Here is a 17,323-nt window from a genome sequence, read left to right as displayed (position 1 = left end):
TACAGGACACAAATAGTGTATGGGTGATAACTGGTCGACACAGGCTCAGCATGGCCAGCTTCCGTGCTGTATCTCTTAAACTAAACTACATTGATTTTAGCATTAGCAGATTTGGTTCTGTTAATGTCAAAGGCCAAATGCATCTACAGAATTCATAATCCATTTTAGCATAATACAATGCTCTCAATCTCATACCTATTATGGCTATTAACTATTTTCATTCGTCCCTATTATTCTCTTCTCCATTGCCACTTTTTTAATGCATGTTAAAACGGGTTTAATTTTTCCAGGTTCTGATCTGAACCCAAAGCATTCATGCTGATTCTTTTTTTCCCACAAATGGTGAAAGTTGCCAGTATTCTCTGGCTTTAGTTGAGATTTCCACACTTACTATATTTTGCCTTTGGCCTAATTAGTCTGTTTGTATCATAGAAAATTACCACCACAGAAAATGGTGTTCAATCTCATCCATGGGAGGTGATATAGAGCTACCCAACCTAATCCCACATTCCAACATCAGGTCTACATCCTTCCAATCACCTTTTAAAGCGTGCATACCAATACTCCTTACATGTGGTGATGGTTTCTGCCTCTACTTCACTTTCAGACAGAGAGTTCCATACCACCATCATACTCCGGGTGAAAAAAAGTATTCCTCAGTTCCTCTCCAATCATTCTACTAATTATGTTAAATGTACACTCCTTTCAGCTAAGGAATATACAACCATCCTATTTATCGGTGTAGGAAGGAACTACAGATGCTGGTTTAAACTGAAGATGGACACAAAAAGTTGGAGTAACACAGTGGGACAGGCAGCATCTCTGGACCATGTCGAGACCCTTCGTCTGAAGAAGGGACTCGACCCTAAACATCACCCATTCCTTCTCTCCAGAGTTGCTGCCTGTCCCACTCAGTTACTCTTTTTTTTTCATTTCTATTTATATATATTTTCCTATTATACTGCACTGAATGGAGCAGGCTTTGGTCCTGGGTCTTTGGTAGGCACTCCAATCCAGGTGGAATTTATCATTTCGAAGGGCACCACTTCATTTTTGCTAAGGTGTTGGACTATGATTCTAGACATTGAAATTTGATCTTACATGTTCAGTGATTGCTGTGATGCCTTCATTGTGAAAATAAGCAGTTAGTTCCCATGTTATGGTAGCTCTGAAGGTGTAGGGCGCTCAAGATAATTTTTGCACCTATGGTTAATAATCTCAATTAGAAGTCACGACATATAAACAGAGGGCATATAAGGTCTTGACCCGAAACGTCACCCATTCCTTCCCTCCAGAGATGCTGCCTGTCCCGTTGAGTTACTCCAGCATTTTGTGTCTACCCCTGATATCAATGATCTTCTGAGGAATATGCCATGAGTATACAGAATCAAAAGAATCAGTTTTGAGTCTGGATGGGAAGTGGAAGCTTCCCACTCCCCTGCCACTATCACCCCAACCTCCGTCCTCTTTCATAAGGATCTATTTATAGTGAATGGAAGTGATGAGCAATCGATGGATGGTGTTTTTTTTCTAAAAGCCTCTTTCATGACTATTGTATTTGCCTCCATCACCACCCCTGGAAGCGTATTCCAGGCACCTACCACCTACCCTAAAAGATTTCCCCCTTATCCTTAAATTGTGACCCCCTTGTTCTGGACGTCCCCAACATCGGGAATAATCTTCTTGCATCTAGCACGTCCAACCCCTTAAGAATTTTGTATAGCTAATACCATCTAATCCAGGCAGCATTCTTGTAAATGTAAGAATTAATAATATCCTCCTAAAGTTCCAGATCCTGGATCACTATCACTCCTTAAATACTGCCACCTCCCACAGTGAATTACTTTGGCAGTGGCACTGTTATTTAGTTTAAAACATTTAACACACAAAGATAGTGAAACATTTAGAAATCAATATGTGTATCAGGAAAAGTGTAATTAGAGTAATTCAGAGAAACTGGTCAGAAATCTCATTGAATTACAGTGACATTATATCACAATGCCCTGAAAAATGCCCTTGATCCATTGCCTTATAGACATTTTAATCCGTTTTCAAGACAGGTTTTTGACATCAATAAATCAATAGTTGGTTCTAGATAGAGTTTAATCATCCATAAAGTAAACCAAAAATAAAATGATTCAGTTTTGAAGGTAACTTCAATGCAGCAAATCATGTTTAATAAAGTTCAATCAACAAAAAAAAATATTGAAATTGCCTGCGTTAAAAGTGATCATAACACAAAGATATTTTTTCTTACAGAAAGAATCAGAAGAAACTGTGTCCTTGCACCAGTCATTTGTTGTGGTGGTAGCTATTGATTTTGGCACAACTTCCAGTGGATATGCTTACAGCTTCGCTAGGGACCCTGAGTGCATTCATATAATGAGGTAAGTGCTGCAATGCAGAGGCATTGCTGATTTTCAGCCTGTTCCTTCTATGATAGCTGTTTGAAGTCCAAGGCAGAGGAGTACAGCATATAATGGAAATCTTCCAGGCTTACCATTGTGTTTTTTGATTTTTTGATTTTGTGTCTTTGGAGCGATTTCTATCTTTAATTTGTGTATTGATGATGTCCTTATTATTTATTTTTCTCTGACTATATGTTTTTTTTTCTCTTCTGTTTAATCTTTGTAAGGTGACCTTGAGATTTGAAAGGCGCCCGAAAATAAAATGTATTATTATTATTATTACCAGGGACTCCGTTCATTTAAATGTTTAATGGGACCTGATATGGTGTGGTGTTTTTATTTTCACATGTCGAAAACAGAAACACTTCTTGGTTAATTGAAATTAATAGGATTGTCTGCACATATTAAATGCTGTTCAACCACAGGAAAATAAATTATCTTTTTCAAGCTACACGTCGTCCTCTTTTGTCTTACATTTCATTTAAAAAAATAGAGAATTAAAACCATTGAGTGCAGATAATATTTTGCTCTGAAATTGTGGAGTATGCTGTCTGAGAACAGAAGAAAAATATATAATTAAAGACAAGTGCATTGCTGTGCAAAGTGGTTTGCAAAGTGCCCACTTTGTGAGCAGAAAACAAATTTTCCTTTATCTGATAATTTTTGTCGCGTTAAGATGGATGAAATTCTCCAAATAACTTAACAACAATAGCTGTGGTACTCACTTTCCTACTATTGTTTTTGCAAATGCTTTATTTGCCCTTTGCAGCCTTTGACATAAAATAGACATGAACTAGAGGGAAAAGGATGTTTAGTTTAGTTAGTCAGGTCAGCATGGAATCAGGCCCTTTAGCCCATCAAGTCCCACCGACTATTGATCACCCGTTCACACCAGTTCTGTTATCCCACTTTCCCAAACCTACACATTAGGAACAATCCACAGCAACCAATTAACTTAGAAGCCACCACATCTTTGGGTTGTGGGAGGGAACCGGAGCACCCAAAGGAAACCCGAGGAACCAGTCACAGGGAGAACGTGCAAACTCAACACAGACAGCACCTGAGGTCAGAATCATGCCCGAGTCTCTGGCGACGTGAGGCAGCATCTTTACCAGCTGATGAGGTGCACCGTCAAAGTATCTAGGTCATTGCCCCCTGATATGAGTGTGATGGTGTTCTAGCAAAGCCCTTGGTACATGATCCAGCTGATAGACAATCCTATTCAACACTGTCCCTTGCCCACTTTCCTAGACTCTTGCAGTGGACATGGGTGGTTAATCATTAAGGCTGTACATCTTAGGTATTTCAGCAACTATGATGGGTGGAACAGTGGTGTAGTGGTTCACGCTGCTGCTCCACACCTTCAGTGACCCCGGTTCAATCCTGATGTCCTGTGCTGCCTTTGTACAACGTGGATTTTCCCCAAAGTGATTGAGGGTTCTTGCATCTCAAAGACAAGCAAGGGGATTAATTGACTACTGCAAATTACCCCCAGTGATCAGAAAATAAGGGGGTTGTTTATGGATGTGTTGGAGGAAATAGGTTATAAAGTAAGGTGGGGAGCAGAACAAATGGGCTGGGGCGGAGAACAAATGTAGGGGCTGGTAGGAGAGCCAAGTGGGCTGGGATGAAGTCTACAATGGTGGTGGGGAGTTGGAGAAGTGTAGAAAATAGTGAGACGGCCAAATTCTGGGCTGAGTCTAGGGGTAGATGAGCCAAAAGGTTGGACAGGAAAATGAGGGAGTGGAATAGAATGGGGAATGAACACAATGACCAACTCCGACATCTACCGACCGTTTCAGGATCTCACCACCTCCATCACAGGAGATAGACTATTGACCGACATCTACTACAAACCTACTGACTCCCATAGCTATCTAGACTACACTTCTTCACACTCTGCTTACAGTAAAGACTACATCCCCTACTCCCAATTCCTGCGTTTATGCCGCATCTGCACCCAGGATGAGGTTTTACTTACTAGATAACGGAGATGTCCTCATTCTTTAGGAAATGGGGGTTCCCCTCTTCCATTATAGATGAGGCTCTCGCCAGGGTCTCCTCGATATCCCGCAGCGACGCTCTTGCTCCCCCTCCCCCCATTCACAACAAGGACAGAATCCCTCATGTTCTCACCTTCCACCCCATCAGCCATCACATACAGCATATAATCCTCCAACACTTTCACCACCTCCAACGGGATCCCACCACTGGCCATGTCTTCCCATCTCCACCCCTTTCTGCTTTCCGCAGAGACCGTTTTCTCCGCAACTCCCTGATCAACGTCCCTTGTCACCCAAACCAACCCCCTTCCCGGGTACTTTCCCCTGCAACCACAGGAGATGCAACACCTGTCCCTCTACCTCCCCCCTTGACTCCATCCAAGGACCCCGACAGTCTTTTCAGGTGAGGCAGAGGTTCACCTCCTCCAACCTAATCTACTGTATCTGCTGTTCCAGGTGTCAACTTCCGTACATCGGCGAGACCAAGCGCAGGCTCGGCGATCGTTTCGCTGAACACCTCCATTCAGTCTGCCTTAACCTACCTGATCTCCAAGTTGTTCGGCACTTTAACTCCCCCTCCCATGCCCAATCTGACCTTTCTGTCCTGAGCCTCCTCCATTGTCAGAGTGAGGACCAGTGGAAATTGGAGGAACAGCACCTCATATTTCGCTTGGTTAGCTTAAGGGCCTGTCCCACTTGGGCAACCTAGTCCACGAGTTCTGTCGAGTTTTCTCTCGATTCATACTCGTAGCATGGTTGACACGGGGTCATAGGAGGTCTTCGTAACTCTCCTTCATGCTCGAGAGTGGTCTCTGCATACTCGAGGCCTCAGCTAGATCGCGGCGTTTTTTCAATATGTTAAAAAATGCCCTCGAGTAAAAAAAGGTCGCCATGGAAAAATGTGATACTTTTTTTACTCGTAGGTTTAGTCATAGTAGGTCGTAGTAGGTCGGCATGTTAGTCGTAGGCAACCGTTGGTGGTCGAAGGTAGTCAGAGGTAGTCGTCGATAATCTTCATCATAATCGAAGGGAGGTCGAAGGAGTTCGAAGGAGGTCGTCTTCACTCTCCACTATTCGGCGTCCAATTTTCCCGGTTAGTCGTAGCTAGTCGAAGCTGGTCTTCAACATAGTCGAAGGAGGTTGAAGGAGGTCTTCAACATGTAATTTTTTCAAACTCTTCTAAACTCGCCAATTAGGTCGCCCAAGTGGGACAGGCCAGCAGAATGAACATTGACTTCTCTAACTTCAAATAGCCCTTGCTTTCCCTCTCTCTCCATTGCCTCCCCCTTCCCAGTTCTCCCACCAGTTCTCCCGCCCACTCCCCTGACATCAGTCTGAAGAAGGGTCTCAACCCAAAACTTCACCCATTCCTTCTCTCCAGAGATGCTGCCTGTCCTGCTGAGTTACTCCAGCATTTTGTGTCTACATTCGATTTAAACCAGCATCTGTAGTTCTTTCCTACATAGATCAGTATGGGAATTGGAAAGAGCATTAAAATGTTTGTTAAACGGGGATTCTGTGGATGGTGCATGGGAGTTAGTGTGAGAATGTATAGGTAAGAAGGATAAGGTAGATATTTGATGGGGGAAACAACTGTAACAAACAGCTGGTAGAGCAGGGTGTTTTGAAGATATCTGAAGGGAGTGAAGAGCACTAGGGAGAGGGAATGGGCGTGTATGATGGTCTAATTCAGAATGTTAAAAACTATCAGGAATGTGTCTTAAAGGAGAAAGGCAAGTGTTGATAGAGCTTTCCCTGCCAGATTCCAGGCAATAGCCCAGGCAGGGCTGGGTCTTTGCATAGCTGAGGAATTGGATCACCATTTAAAACTGGCTTCTGCAGCCAAAGTCTGCATTATTTGTAAATCTTATGTGTGGTAAGATGATTCAATGCATACTGAGAAAGTACTTTAACCCAAAACAAAAATACAGTTTTGTTTTACATTAGAAGACACAAAGTGTAGGAGTAACTCAGCAGGTCAGGCAGCATCTCTGGATAACATGGATAGATAAAGTTTCGGGTCAGGACCGTTCCGCAGACTGATCTCAGGAGAAGAACTTATTGAAAAGACTGAAGGGTCCTGACCTGAAACATCACCTATCCATGTTCCCCAGAGGTGTTGCCTGACCTGTTGAGTCACACCAGCAGTCTGTGTCTTCTTTTCTAAACCGGCAGTTTTGGTTCCTTGTTTCTATCTATTTTTTTACATTAAACTTGACAATCCTGGAATCACATCACAGTCAAGGTGTATTTGGGGAAAGAAAAATGGCGTTAAGATTTCAAGTCTATAGCTTATCAGAAGAGTCCCCCTGAGTATTTCAGCCTCTTCGCATAGATGTTGTTTTCTGCTAAGGCCAGGCTATGTTGGAGATCCTATATTAACAGGAGAAGTTATTGAAAAGTGTCCCCTTCCATCATGTGATTAGACTGAGTTGGTTAAATGAATGTTTAGTTAATACTAGCAGTGAGATAAGTTTGACCTTCAGTTGCGTGCTCAGTGGCTTCATGCCCCAATGAACTCTGGTGTTCACTGATGCCTATAAGTACTTGGTGCACTTGTTCCAAATTCAAAAAAGAGTGGGTTATCACAGAAAATGTTTCAATGATACTTCCCGCTCAATTATTTGTGTTCCTGTTCCACTGCAGGTGTGACCTTCAGTGATCTGCAATTTTCATGGAAAAACCATAACTAGTCACTGAATAGTCTACCCAAAACAAGTAAACATTCTGGCCAATTCCCCAATTTTTTTTATATAGTAGGAATAGAATTGATGTCGTCCTGAGTAAAAACAGATAAAAAGGATGAGATCCCCAAAACACAGGTTGAAAAGCCCAGAAACAAATGTAATAAAACAAAATCTGATTATTTTCAGTCCCCATAAGCAACCTGTCATCATTTTCACAAAATCTTCCAAAGTTCATTCATAACATAAGGGACATTTAATTGCAGTCAATTTTATATAGCTAATGCAATTAGTTTCTCTAAATACTCGTACATGACAACAAGAAATAAGTAATGTGCTAAGATGACATGCCAGTTGGCAAGCCTGGTTTTATCTTGCAAAATTAGGCCTACATATTAATTTGTCTGAAGGTGCTAACTCAGCCACCTGTTGCTTTAACACTTAACTCTGATTAAATGCGATTTCAATGGAACGCAGTGTGTGGGCTCCTTGCAATCAATTGGATTTTAGTGGCACGTTTCAAGAAGTCTTGGTGGCTGTGGAAGGATCTTACCTGTTGTTCTGGCGAAGGAGGTCCATTTCCTTGATCATCGTCTTCACACCACTCTACTAACCGTTTCCATCTCCCCAGACTCTATCTGAAGAAGAGTCTCAATCCGAAATGTAACCCATTCCTTCTCTCTAGAGATGCTGCCTGTCCCGCTGAGTTACGCCAGCATTTTGTGTCTATCCACAGTAGCAGAGATGGGCTTTCTTCACAGTGTCAAGAGGTACCGTCACCCTCTCACATCTCTTTCCAGTGGTAGCTGGTGCTACTCTATATACAGCTCTCCTTCCATTTTTACTGCAAACCAAAGAATGTACCTTGTAACCAGCAAATACTCCTTTAGTCCTGGTGACTCAAATGGAAGTCCAGTCTCGTTAATATTTTAGGCGAATTATGATGGAAGTTTTGCAAGAAAATGTTGATGGAGTGTTGAGAACATCTTTGTGACAAAGTGCCTCAGATAATCTTCTGATATGATTCAAACATCTTATTAAATGTCCGACTGCAAATGCACAGTAAAAGTAAGAATGCCTGTAAGATGCACTTGGAATCTTTTGCATTGACTGATAGCATCCTCTCCCAATAAAGGGGCTGTCTCACTGTACGAGCTAATTCGAGCTAAAAAAAAAATTCAAGAGCTCTCCGGAGCTCGGGAGTTTTAAAAAAAACGCGGTCTTCTCCACCCCGAGTGGGCAACCTCTTGAATCCAGTGGGAAGCCAACTCGAGCCAAAAATCACACTCTCCCTACAGCTGTTTAACAATAAATTGGGTAGATACTCTACTCCATTGCAGGGGCTTGCACCTGATCTCTGCAACTCATTCCTCCACTTTTTCGCTGATAAAATCAGCACCATCTATCAATCTTTATCCCCTGTACCCAACTCCCCAGCATTTACTCCACCACCTACCAAGGCCTCTCCTTTCAACATCTCCACTGACCTCCTTACCCCTTCCTCCTCCACATTGCTTCCTCTCCCAGTTTGACCTGGTCACCCCTACTGAAATCTCCAAACTCATCAGCTCTCCAAACCAACCACTACCTGCCCCAGAACCCTCTCCACAGTCGACCCTCTCAAGCCTCACCAACACTCTCCCCCTGCTGAAGTCCTTTTCGCTGATAAAATCAGCCCATCTATCCCTTTTCTACTGCCCCTACCTCACTAATCTCTTCAACTCTCCACTCCTCCTTCCTCCAATTGCTTCCTCCCAAGGAATGGTCCCCTCCGAAATCTCAAAACCAGCTCTGCAAACCCACACCAATCTTCTGCCCAGAAACCTGGTCTTGATCCCTCCTCTCTCATTAAAGGAATTGTCCCTCCCTACCGCCCAATCTCAAACCTCCCCTTTCTTTCAAAAACCCTGGAGCGTATCGTTGCGTCACAACTTCATTCCTACCTCCTTACGTATAACCTATTTGAACTCCTCCAATCTGGCTTTCGCCCCCTCCATAGCACAGAAACTGCTCTCCTCAAAGTCCTCAACGACCTCCTCACCTCTGCTGACACTGGTTCCCTCAACATCCTCATCCTCCTCGGCCTGAGCGCAGCCTTCGATACAGTGAACCATAACATCCTGTTCACCAGACTCAAAGACCTTGGCATTGAAGGTTCTGCACTCAGCTGGCTCCGTTCCTACCTTTCCAACAGATCCCACTTCATCTCTCTATAACCGCACCTCTGCTACAGCCACAGTCACTCAAGGCGTTCCCCAAGGCTCCGTACTCGGCCCCCTCCTCTTCATCATCTACATCCTCCGCCTTGGTCAGATACTCCGCCACTTCAACCTGGACTTCCACTGTTACGCTGATGACACCCAGATCTACCTCGACACCAAATCCCCTCACAACCCCCCCCCCCCCCCCCCCCCCCCTCCCATATCAACTCTTGTTTGTCATCTATAAAAACCTGGATGCAACATAACTTCCTCAAACTCAACAGCGATAAAACAGAATTCCTCCTCATAGGCTCCAAATCCACACTCCTTGAGCCTCACATCCGCCATGTCATTAAAACCTCCTTCTTTCATTTCCGCAACATCGCCAAAATCAGACCCTCTCTCACACCTCCCGCTGCTGAAAGACTCATCCATGCCTTCATCTCCTCCCGACTGGACTATTGCAACTCACTTCTCCTTGGCATCAGCTCCACCTACATCAACCGACTCCAACTGGTCCAGAAAGCAGCCGCCCGACTCATCACCCACACCAAATCCTGGCATCACATCACTCCAGTCCGCAAACAACTTCACTGGCTTCCCATCTCCCACCAGATCAACTACAAAATCCTGATACTCACCTACAAAGCCCTCCACCATGTGGCCACCCCATATCTCACTGACCTCCTCTCCCCCTACCAACCCTCACGGTCCCTCAGATCCACATCAGCCGGTCTCCTCTCCATCCACAAGTCCAACCGGGTGGGAGGTGCGACTCTCGTCAGCAGCGGCCTCTGCAGTCCGTCTGTCTTTTTATTATTTTGTCTCGTTTCTATGTAGTTTTTATTATTTTTTTTATTATTTATTTTTGTCGGGGTGTGTGTGTGGGGGGGGGTGTAACTTTAAAATCTTTCCCCTGCACGGGAGACCCGACCTTTTCTTTGTCGGGTCTCCGTTGTCGTTGGGGCTGAGCAACGTTGAGCGACCTCCAACAGGAACGACCTGGGGCTCCAGTCGCGGAGCTGCGGTCCTACTCACCTTCGTGGAGCTGGCCGAGTCCGAGCGGGTGGAGCTGTGATGGCGCGCTGCTGCGACCCGACCCCCGGAGATTCGGAGGCTGCAGCTGCGGGTCTGGCGGACAGCAACACCGGGAGCCCGCGGGTCCCTGGTGGGAGAATGCTTTTCGGGGCTTCCGCAGCGGTGACTTCTCCCGCCCGAGTTACGGGGATGAAGAGCACCTGGAGCGGGGCCTTACATCACCACCCCGCGCGGCTTGGAATAGCCACGGGACTTTGCGAGCGCACGCCGGAGGCTCCGACAACAAGACCCGGTGCGCGGCCTTGCATCACCCGGCGTGGCTTTAATGGCCGCGGGACAATCACCATCGCCAGCTGGGGGGCTTTGACTTTGACTCTGACATCGGGGGGGAGTGCAGGGGAGAGATAAGTTTTTTTGCCTTCCATCACAGCGATGTGATGGATGTATGTGTAAATTGTGTTGTCTCTCGGGTCTTTTTCGTTTTGTAATGTATGGCTGCAGAAACGACATTTCGTTTGGACCTCAACGGGGTCCAAATGACAAATAAATTGTATTGTATTGTATAACCTCCGCAGTTTTGGGGACAGAGCCTTCTCCAGGGCAGCTCCCAGGCTCTGGAACTCCCTCCCTCAACTGATCCACAATTCCGTGTCCCTCACCATCTTCCAGTCCCGCCTCAAGACCCATCTCTTCACCTCTGCCTATCCTTAGCCCCACGTCCCCCTCCCTTTTCATCTGTGCTTGAATTGCCTCATATTGTGTTTTGAACTGAATTTCTGTCTTTAATTTGTGTACTAGTCATATCTCTACTATTTATTTCATTCCCTTACATTTTTTTCCTCTACTTGCTAAATTTTGTAAGGTGTCCTTGAGACTCTTGAAAGGCGCCCATAAATAAAATTTATTATTATTATTAATACCTACACCAACTTACTTGGAGCGATGTACCCATGCTGGCTCCTTATCTGTTCACGGCAAGCCCCACCCTGGAAATACATTTGGACCAAGAAAGACCATACCCAAGCTTCCTGGCTGCAAAGCCAGCTGTCGAAACAGCTGACAAACACAATTATTGTAAACAGCTCTGCTATTCACATGCAGTGAAAAATATCCCCAAACGTTTAAAAATGAATCATACCAGTAAAAGATTTAAAATTATTAAAGATTTTAAACTGATTAAAGAAATGCTAGAAAACATAAAATGGTTATATATTCTTGAGCTAATAATTAATTTGTAAATTGGACAGCTGGTAGAGCAGCATCATCTAGGAAATGAGTTAATCTTTCGAACATTTTAATTCCGTTTATTTATTCACATATCACACTTATTTATTTGCATTACTTACATTTATTTGAATAGTGTTTAAACATCTTCAACTATTGGGGACAATTGAAAAGCCTTTGACAGCAGGCAGCACGGTGATGAAGTGGCAGATTTGCTGCCTTACTGCGCTTACAGCCCTGGAGACCTGGGTTTGATCCTGACTATGAGTGCTGTCTCCATGGAGTTTGAATGGTCTCCGTGACCGCGTGGGTTTTCCTCGAGATCTTCGGTTTCCTTCCACCCTCCAAAGATTTGTAGGTTAATTGGCTTGGTATAAATGTAAAATTGTCCCTAGTGTGTGTAGGATAATGTTAATGTGCGGGGATCAATAGTTGATGTGGACTCAGTGGGCCGAGGGGCCTGTTTCCGTGCTGTATCTCTAAACTAAACTAAACCTAAAAGCAGTTAACTTATAAAGACCCAACGGGGTATTTCATGGGTGTGTCCTCAGGATGGCTGCAGAGGCCACAACATGCTCGATGTTCACTCCACTTCAGTAGAACTGCAGCATCAATTTACACAGCCCTCCACGTCCTTCAGCCAGTAGTGCACGTAGGCAGGACCGCTTGCAGCCTCTGATCTGCGACTGAGGGCGCAGTCATTGAAAGTATTTGCTTACACTGCAGCTGTCTTTTAAAGCTGCCATTTCTTCAGCCTGTGGGGCTTGAAAATGTGTCATTGATTTATTCCAAGTCAGCTGACAGGCAAGAAATTAATTTCATTTGCAGCTAACAGGTCAGCAACTACAACTGTAAGGACTGCAACTACAAGAAAGAGAGGAAAAACAACACAGCAACAAGTCATTGAGAGTTCAAACAGGAAAGGGTGGGAATGGATTCCAGGGGACATGAGTCACAAATAGAAATATTCATTCATTTTCTTTCAATTTGAGGACTGCCAGATGGTTGCTGCAGGCTTGTAATGCAGCATGGATTTGCACAGCTTTGATTTACAAAGGCCAGCCCTGAAATCTTTCAATGTTGGAAAAGGTATGTTAGGTCAATGTTTCCTGCTGGGCCAACAAATGTGTCCTTGGTAGTTTGTTCCCGCCCATCCCTTCAAGAATCAGATGAAGGCTTTAGAAAGTCTGAAGGCCAGCTGGGTGGGGGGGGGGGGGGGGGGGGGGGGATAGGAGTGATGGGAAGGGATGCTTGCTGATCCCTTCAAACAGAGGTTCAAGATCAGAGGATGATGAGGAACAACCTTGGAAAGACTGAGAGCTAGCACCGACAATTTATTTTTCTAAAAATAAACTATGTTCAGAATAATGCAAAATGTATACAAAACAAGAATGATGCAAAAAATCCTTTGCCATTCTCAGTGCTAATATATTCATTAGGTAGTGTTATATTTGATGGCGTTCACAAACTATCCTTACACCAAGCACTTTTGTCACTCATGTATGTGCACCCTTGGATGATATCACTCCCCCATTGTGTGAAGTGGATCTCCACCAAACATAAACACCCCCCCCGCCCCCTCCCCAATGTCCTGCTGCAGATGGATCTTAGACTGTGGTCCTTCCCCACAGAGCGTTGATGTCGGCTGCCCCAAGCTTCAGCGAGTCCTTCAGCACGTACTCCTGCAGACAGGAGCAGGCCGGGCAGTAACAGACAAGATACAAGATTTATGTATTTGTCACATGTGCCAATTGGCAAAGTGAAATGTGATCACCATACAGCCATACAATAAAATAAAGAACACAACACGATAGAGTTCTACATAAAACATCCCGACACAGCAGAATCAAAGGTTTCCCACTGTGAGGGAAGGCACCAAAGTCAGTCTCTTCCTTGATGTTCACCCGTGGTCGGGACCTCCGGAGCCGTCCGCAGTTTCCGTTACGGGCAGCCCACCGCTCAGGCCCGCTCGCCAACTTGCCCTGCTGGGAGATCAACTAGTTTCAGGCAGATTAAAGAGCGTCTTTAACCGAGATGATGATCTTCCAGCAGCACGATGTCCGAATCCGAATGTGTCCCGGGGAACAGTCCGTAAATTAGAGTGTCCTCTCTTACGGAGCTGTTTGGGATAAGAAATCTTGATGAACCTTTGCATCATTCCCCAGATTCTCTTCACAAATCTACACTCTACCAGAGAGGTGGGTAACCATCTCCTCTCTATAGTAGCCATCCTGAGGGCAGCATGCATTGGTTGGAAGATTCTGACAGTGCAGGAACGATGTGGCTGGGAGGCCCCTCTAACCGCCAGCCAAGCCAGGTTAATGTTTGGATTAAAGCGGATCAAGTGAAGTGGGTTCCAGTGCCAGAATCCACAGATTTGAACAATCTCCTGCATCCCCTGTAACCAAAGGGTTATAGATCTCTTTCCCTGAAGGAGGGGATTTTTGTTGTACATTAGTACTTGATTTAAAATATCTTTTGGTCTTCTTCATCTTGCAAGTGAAACATAAACCAAAGGAATAGTGAGGTCTCAAGCCGGGTGTTGAGCAGCCATGTTGTTGTCTCTGTGTCAATGTCTTCCAGGCCCTGAGCTCCATTTGGTGGGTGGTAGAGCGGGCACCCAGAGCTGACATGGTTGGCTGTCTGTTGTTCTGCTCTGTCTGTTGTTCTCACAGGCTGGGCTCTGGCGGAGTCCCCATCTCCACACGCTGGCATTGAAACGCCCAACTCCAGTACGAAGTCTGTTGAGCTTCACCCATGCTCCTCTGGGGAGGTCAAACCCGGGACAGCTTTTATCTGGTGAAGATATGTAGCTGTGTAATGGAGATGAGGTTGCCTTCCACTCCTGTGACCACTTGGTGGCTGTCCAGTGTGCTTTTGTCTCAGTTGGCTGGATGGATGCTAGGAGTTGTTTTCCATGTGGAGCAAAGGGGTAACGGGACTTCAGTCGGAGTGGCCTCTGCTGATAGCCTGATGGAGGAGGTGATCTGGGTCCATGGCATGACGAGATAGTGTCAGAGATGCTGCTTGCCTTCAGATCCCTGCAGGCGTAATGCCTGCAAGTTTAGGGAGCTGCTCGACTGGAGTAGGTTGAAGGCACCCAGTGATGGTTCGCAAGGTGCTGTTCAGGCTCGTGTCTACCAGGCTAGTATGTCTACTTCTACTCCATACTGGTGTGCAGTACTCAGCTGAGGCATACACAAGAGGTGCGAAGAGTCGATGGACTGGCTCCCCAACTTGTTCCTGCCAGGCGTCGGATGAGGCTGCTACCTGCCATGACATTGTCGCGGAGACCAGCCAGGTGTTGACTAAATGTAAGCGACCTGTCCAGCTTTTCGCCGAGGTAAGTGGGTGTTTGTTGGAAGTCCAAGTGCCTGTTGTTAACGAAGACAGCTAGCTTTCGCTGAGCTTCTTTGTTGTTTAGATGAAATGCTCTGTTTGGTGTATTTGTGGATTGGAACTCAGGGCTCCAGATCATTATCAAGTTTTTAATCCTAATCCATGAATTTACCTATTGTGCTAACATTCTCCAAACATGCCTTGTCACAAAGAGAGCAGCTACAGTCTCACTGAATTATTTTCTTATTAGGCGCTGGGAAGGAGGTGACCCTGGTGTATCCAATCAGAAAACTCCTACCACTATCCTCATGACACCAGACGGCAAGTACCACAGCTTTGGTTATGCAGCCAGAGACTTTTACCACGATCTGGATCCAAACGATTCAAAACAATGGCTCTACTTCGAGAAATTCAAAATGAAACTCCATACAACCAGTGTAAGTTCCTTATTTTCACTTTACTCAGTTTGCTTACTTAAGGTTACAATTTGCACTTTAATGCCTGATTTACAAAAAATGAAGTGAATGTCCAATTTTACCCCAAGGGCAAGTGCTTTACATCATAGGCTCGGATTGTTGCTTGTACAATATCAGTAAGCCCTAACAACAGGAGACTGGATGTTATTCACAGCCATAGCTCTGTATAGTCCCCACCCCTCAATAAAAGATACAAATTACCAATCCAAATAAATTAGGTTTGTGTATCCACACAAGTTGGTTAATGGAGTCCCGATCGTTCTAAAAAATGATCTCTCAACCTAAACAAAATTCTTAAATGTTCTGGTAATTTGTATGTACTGCCTGCCATGTGGCATGGATCATACAAATCTATATATTATCACCAAAACAGCTTTAAATTAAAAAGTAGTGTGTATATTTTGATGATGACTAATTGACATTTTCACTTGATCTTAAATTCTGAATCTATTCAGATGCAGGTGGACTCAAAGAAAATCTGACTCCTTGACTGATTTAAAAATAACCCTTTTTACCATTATATTAAGCTTCCTCGTACTGTGATGAAGCCGAAAATAATGGTAGACAACCTCTCATCTTTCCCATGTGTGTAATTAGGGTGGAGATCAAAGATGGTACCCCTGTGTTTTGGTTGATCCATCTTATTTTCCAAATTGCTGCAAACTGAAATTAGCCCCTTTGAAGGATTCCTTTTCAAGTATAAGGAGTTTACATTTTGTTTTGTATTACAATGGTGCAGGCAACATTAAACTTCTGAAATAGCTTTTTGCCCTACATCATTATTGTGCAACACAGTGTGAAAGATGTCACAGTCGTAACTATAATTTTTAGTTGGTTGTTTAAGTCACATATGAATTGAACACAAAAGGGTTCCACAGTGGAAGAGGGTGATGGATGTGTGGGTGGAAGAGATAGAGTGCTGATAGATGCTAAACACCGTTTCCATTGAGATAAATGCAGCACAACCTATGAGAAATAAAAAAATAATTTTACTTGAAATTGATCAGGAATTTTCAGGAGAAAGCTTTATAATTTCATTTTGCTCATTGTGTAACCTAGATGCCATAGCAACAGTGGTTAGATTTCTTTGAGACAACTAGTCGACATCCTACCTTCATCGATGAAGAATCACTACAATTTTCAAATTGTTGCCAGTGTGAGCTGTCTTCAAAAAGACAGAGAGAACTGACTCTTGAGATGAGCAGCTGGACCTGGGTTTCTTTTCTAATTAAATTCTGAACAAAATGAGTTAATGTTCATGGGAACAAGGCACGCGCTGTCCACCACTGGGACTGTGTGGAATTGGTGGTGGTAGCTTCTTGCCATGCCTCTGGCACGTGTTCAGTTCCCCCCAATTGGTTCTCTGTAAGTGGTTAGGTAAGGGGTTGGGGTTGGACGGCAAGTGCATTTATATTCATTGACATGTTATTCTCTGCATATCTATGTCGGACATACCTTGATGATATTGGGCAGAACAACTATGCAGAATACCAGCTTTGTAATAATGACACTGAATGGAACAAGAAATATGTACCAAGCACTTGCATTTATTTAAATGTTCTCGCTCTCAAATGAGCCATCACCTCATCTGCTGTATATCACTGTGCCTAAATGCAGAGAAGATGGGATTGGATAAGATCTCAGGCAGTTTTTCTTCTGCATTGCGGAAGAACAGTGAAGACTCACACGTTATTATAGACGAGTTCTTTACTCTAAGCTTTCCAGTGAGAATGTATAAAACAGCAAGACACAGTGGAATGATGCAACTGCATAATCTTATCAGCAGTCTAAAATATGCACCAGGTTAACTGTGTCATTGTTGTGTGGGAGGAGATAATGCCAAGATGGGCTACATGAGGAACTTGGCATGTATGACCTTATCTCGCTTCTATGATATCATTAACGTCAGGATGGCATTTAACTGCTGGCTGAGCATGTAAATCCAAATCA

At 44.3% G+C, this 17,323-nt stretch overlaps 1 protein-coding gene across 3 annotated transcripts in view; it reads left to right on the top strand.

The window, feature by feature from the left end:
• hspa12a (heat shock protein 12A) overlaps positions 1–17,323 on the top strand; it is an 86,562-nt gene that overhangs the window by 41,604 nt on the left and 27,635 nt on the right. For all 3 annotated transcript variants that reach the window (XM_055646919.1, XM_055646920.1, XM_055646921.1), the window contains exons 3-4: positions 2,260–2,387; positions 15,148–15,334. In XM_055646919.1, the coding sequence (XP_055502894.1) occupies positions 2,260–2,387; positions 15,148–15,334 (315 nt within the window). The remainder of the gene's footprint in view (positions 1–2,259; positions 2,388–15,147; positions 15,335–17,323) is intronic.

Source organism: Leucoraja erinacea, chromosome 15, assembly GCF_028641065.1.
Source record: "Leucoraja erinacea ecotype New England chromosome 15, Leri_hhj_1, whole genome shotgun sequence".
Lineage (NCBI taxonomy): Eukaryota > Metazoa > Chordata > Chondrichthyes > Rajiformes > Rajidae > Leucoraja > Leucoraja erinaceus.
This window is presented reverse-complemented; position numbering and strand designations above follow the sequence as displayed.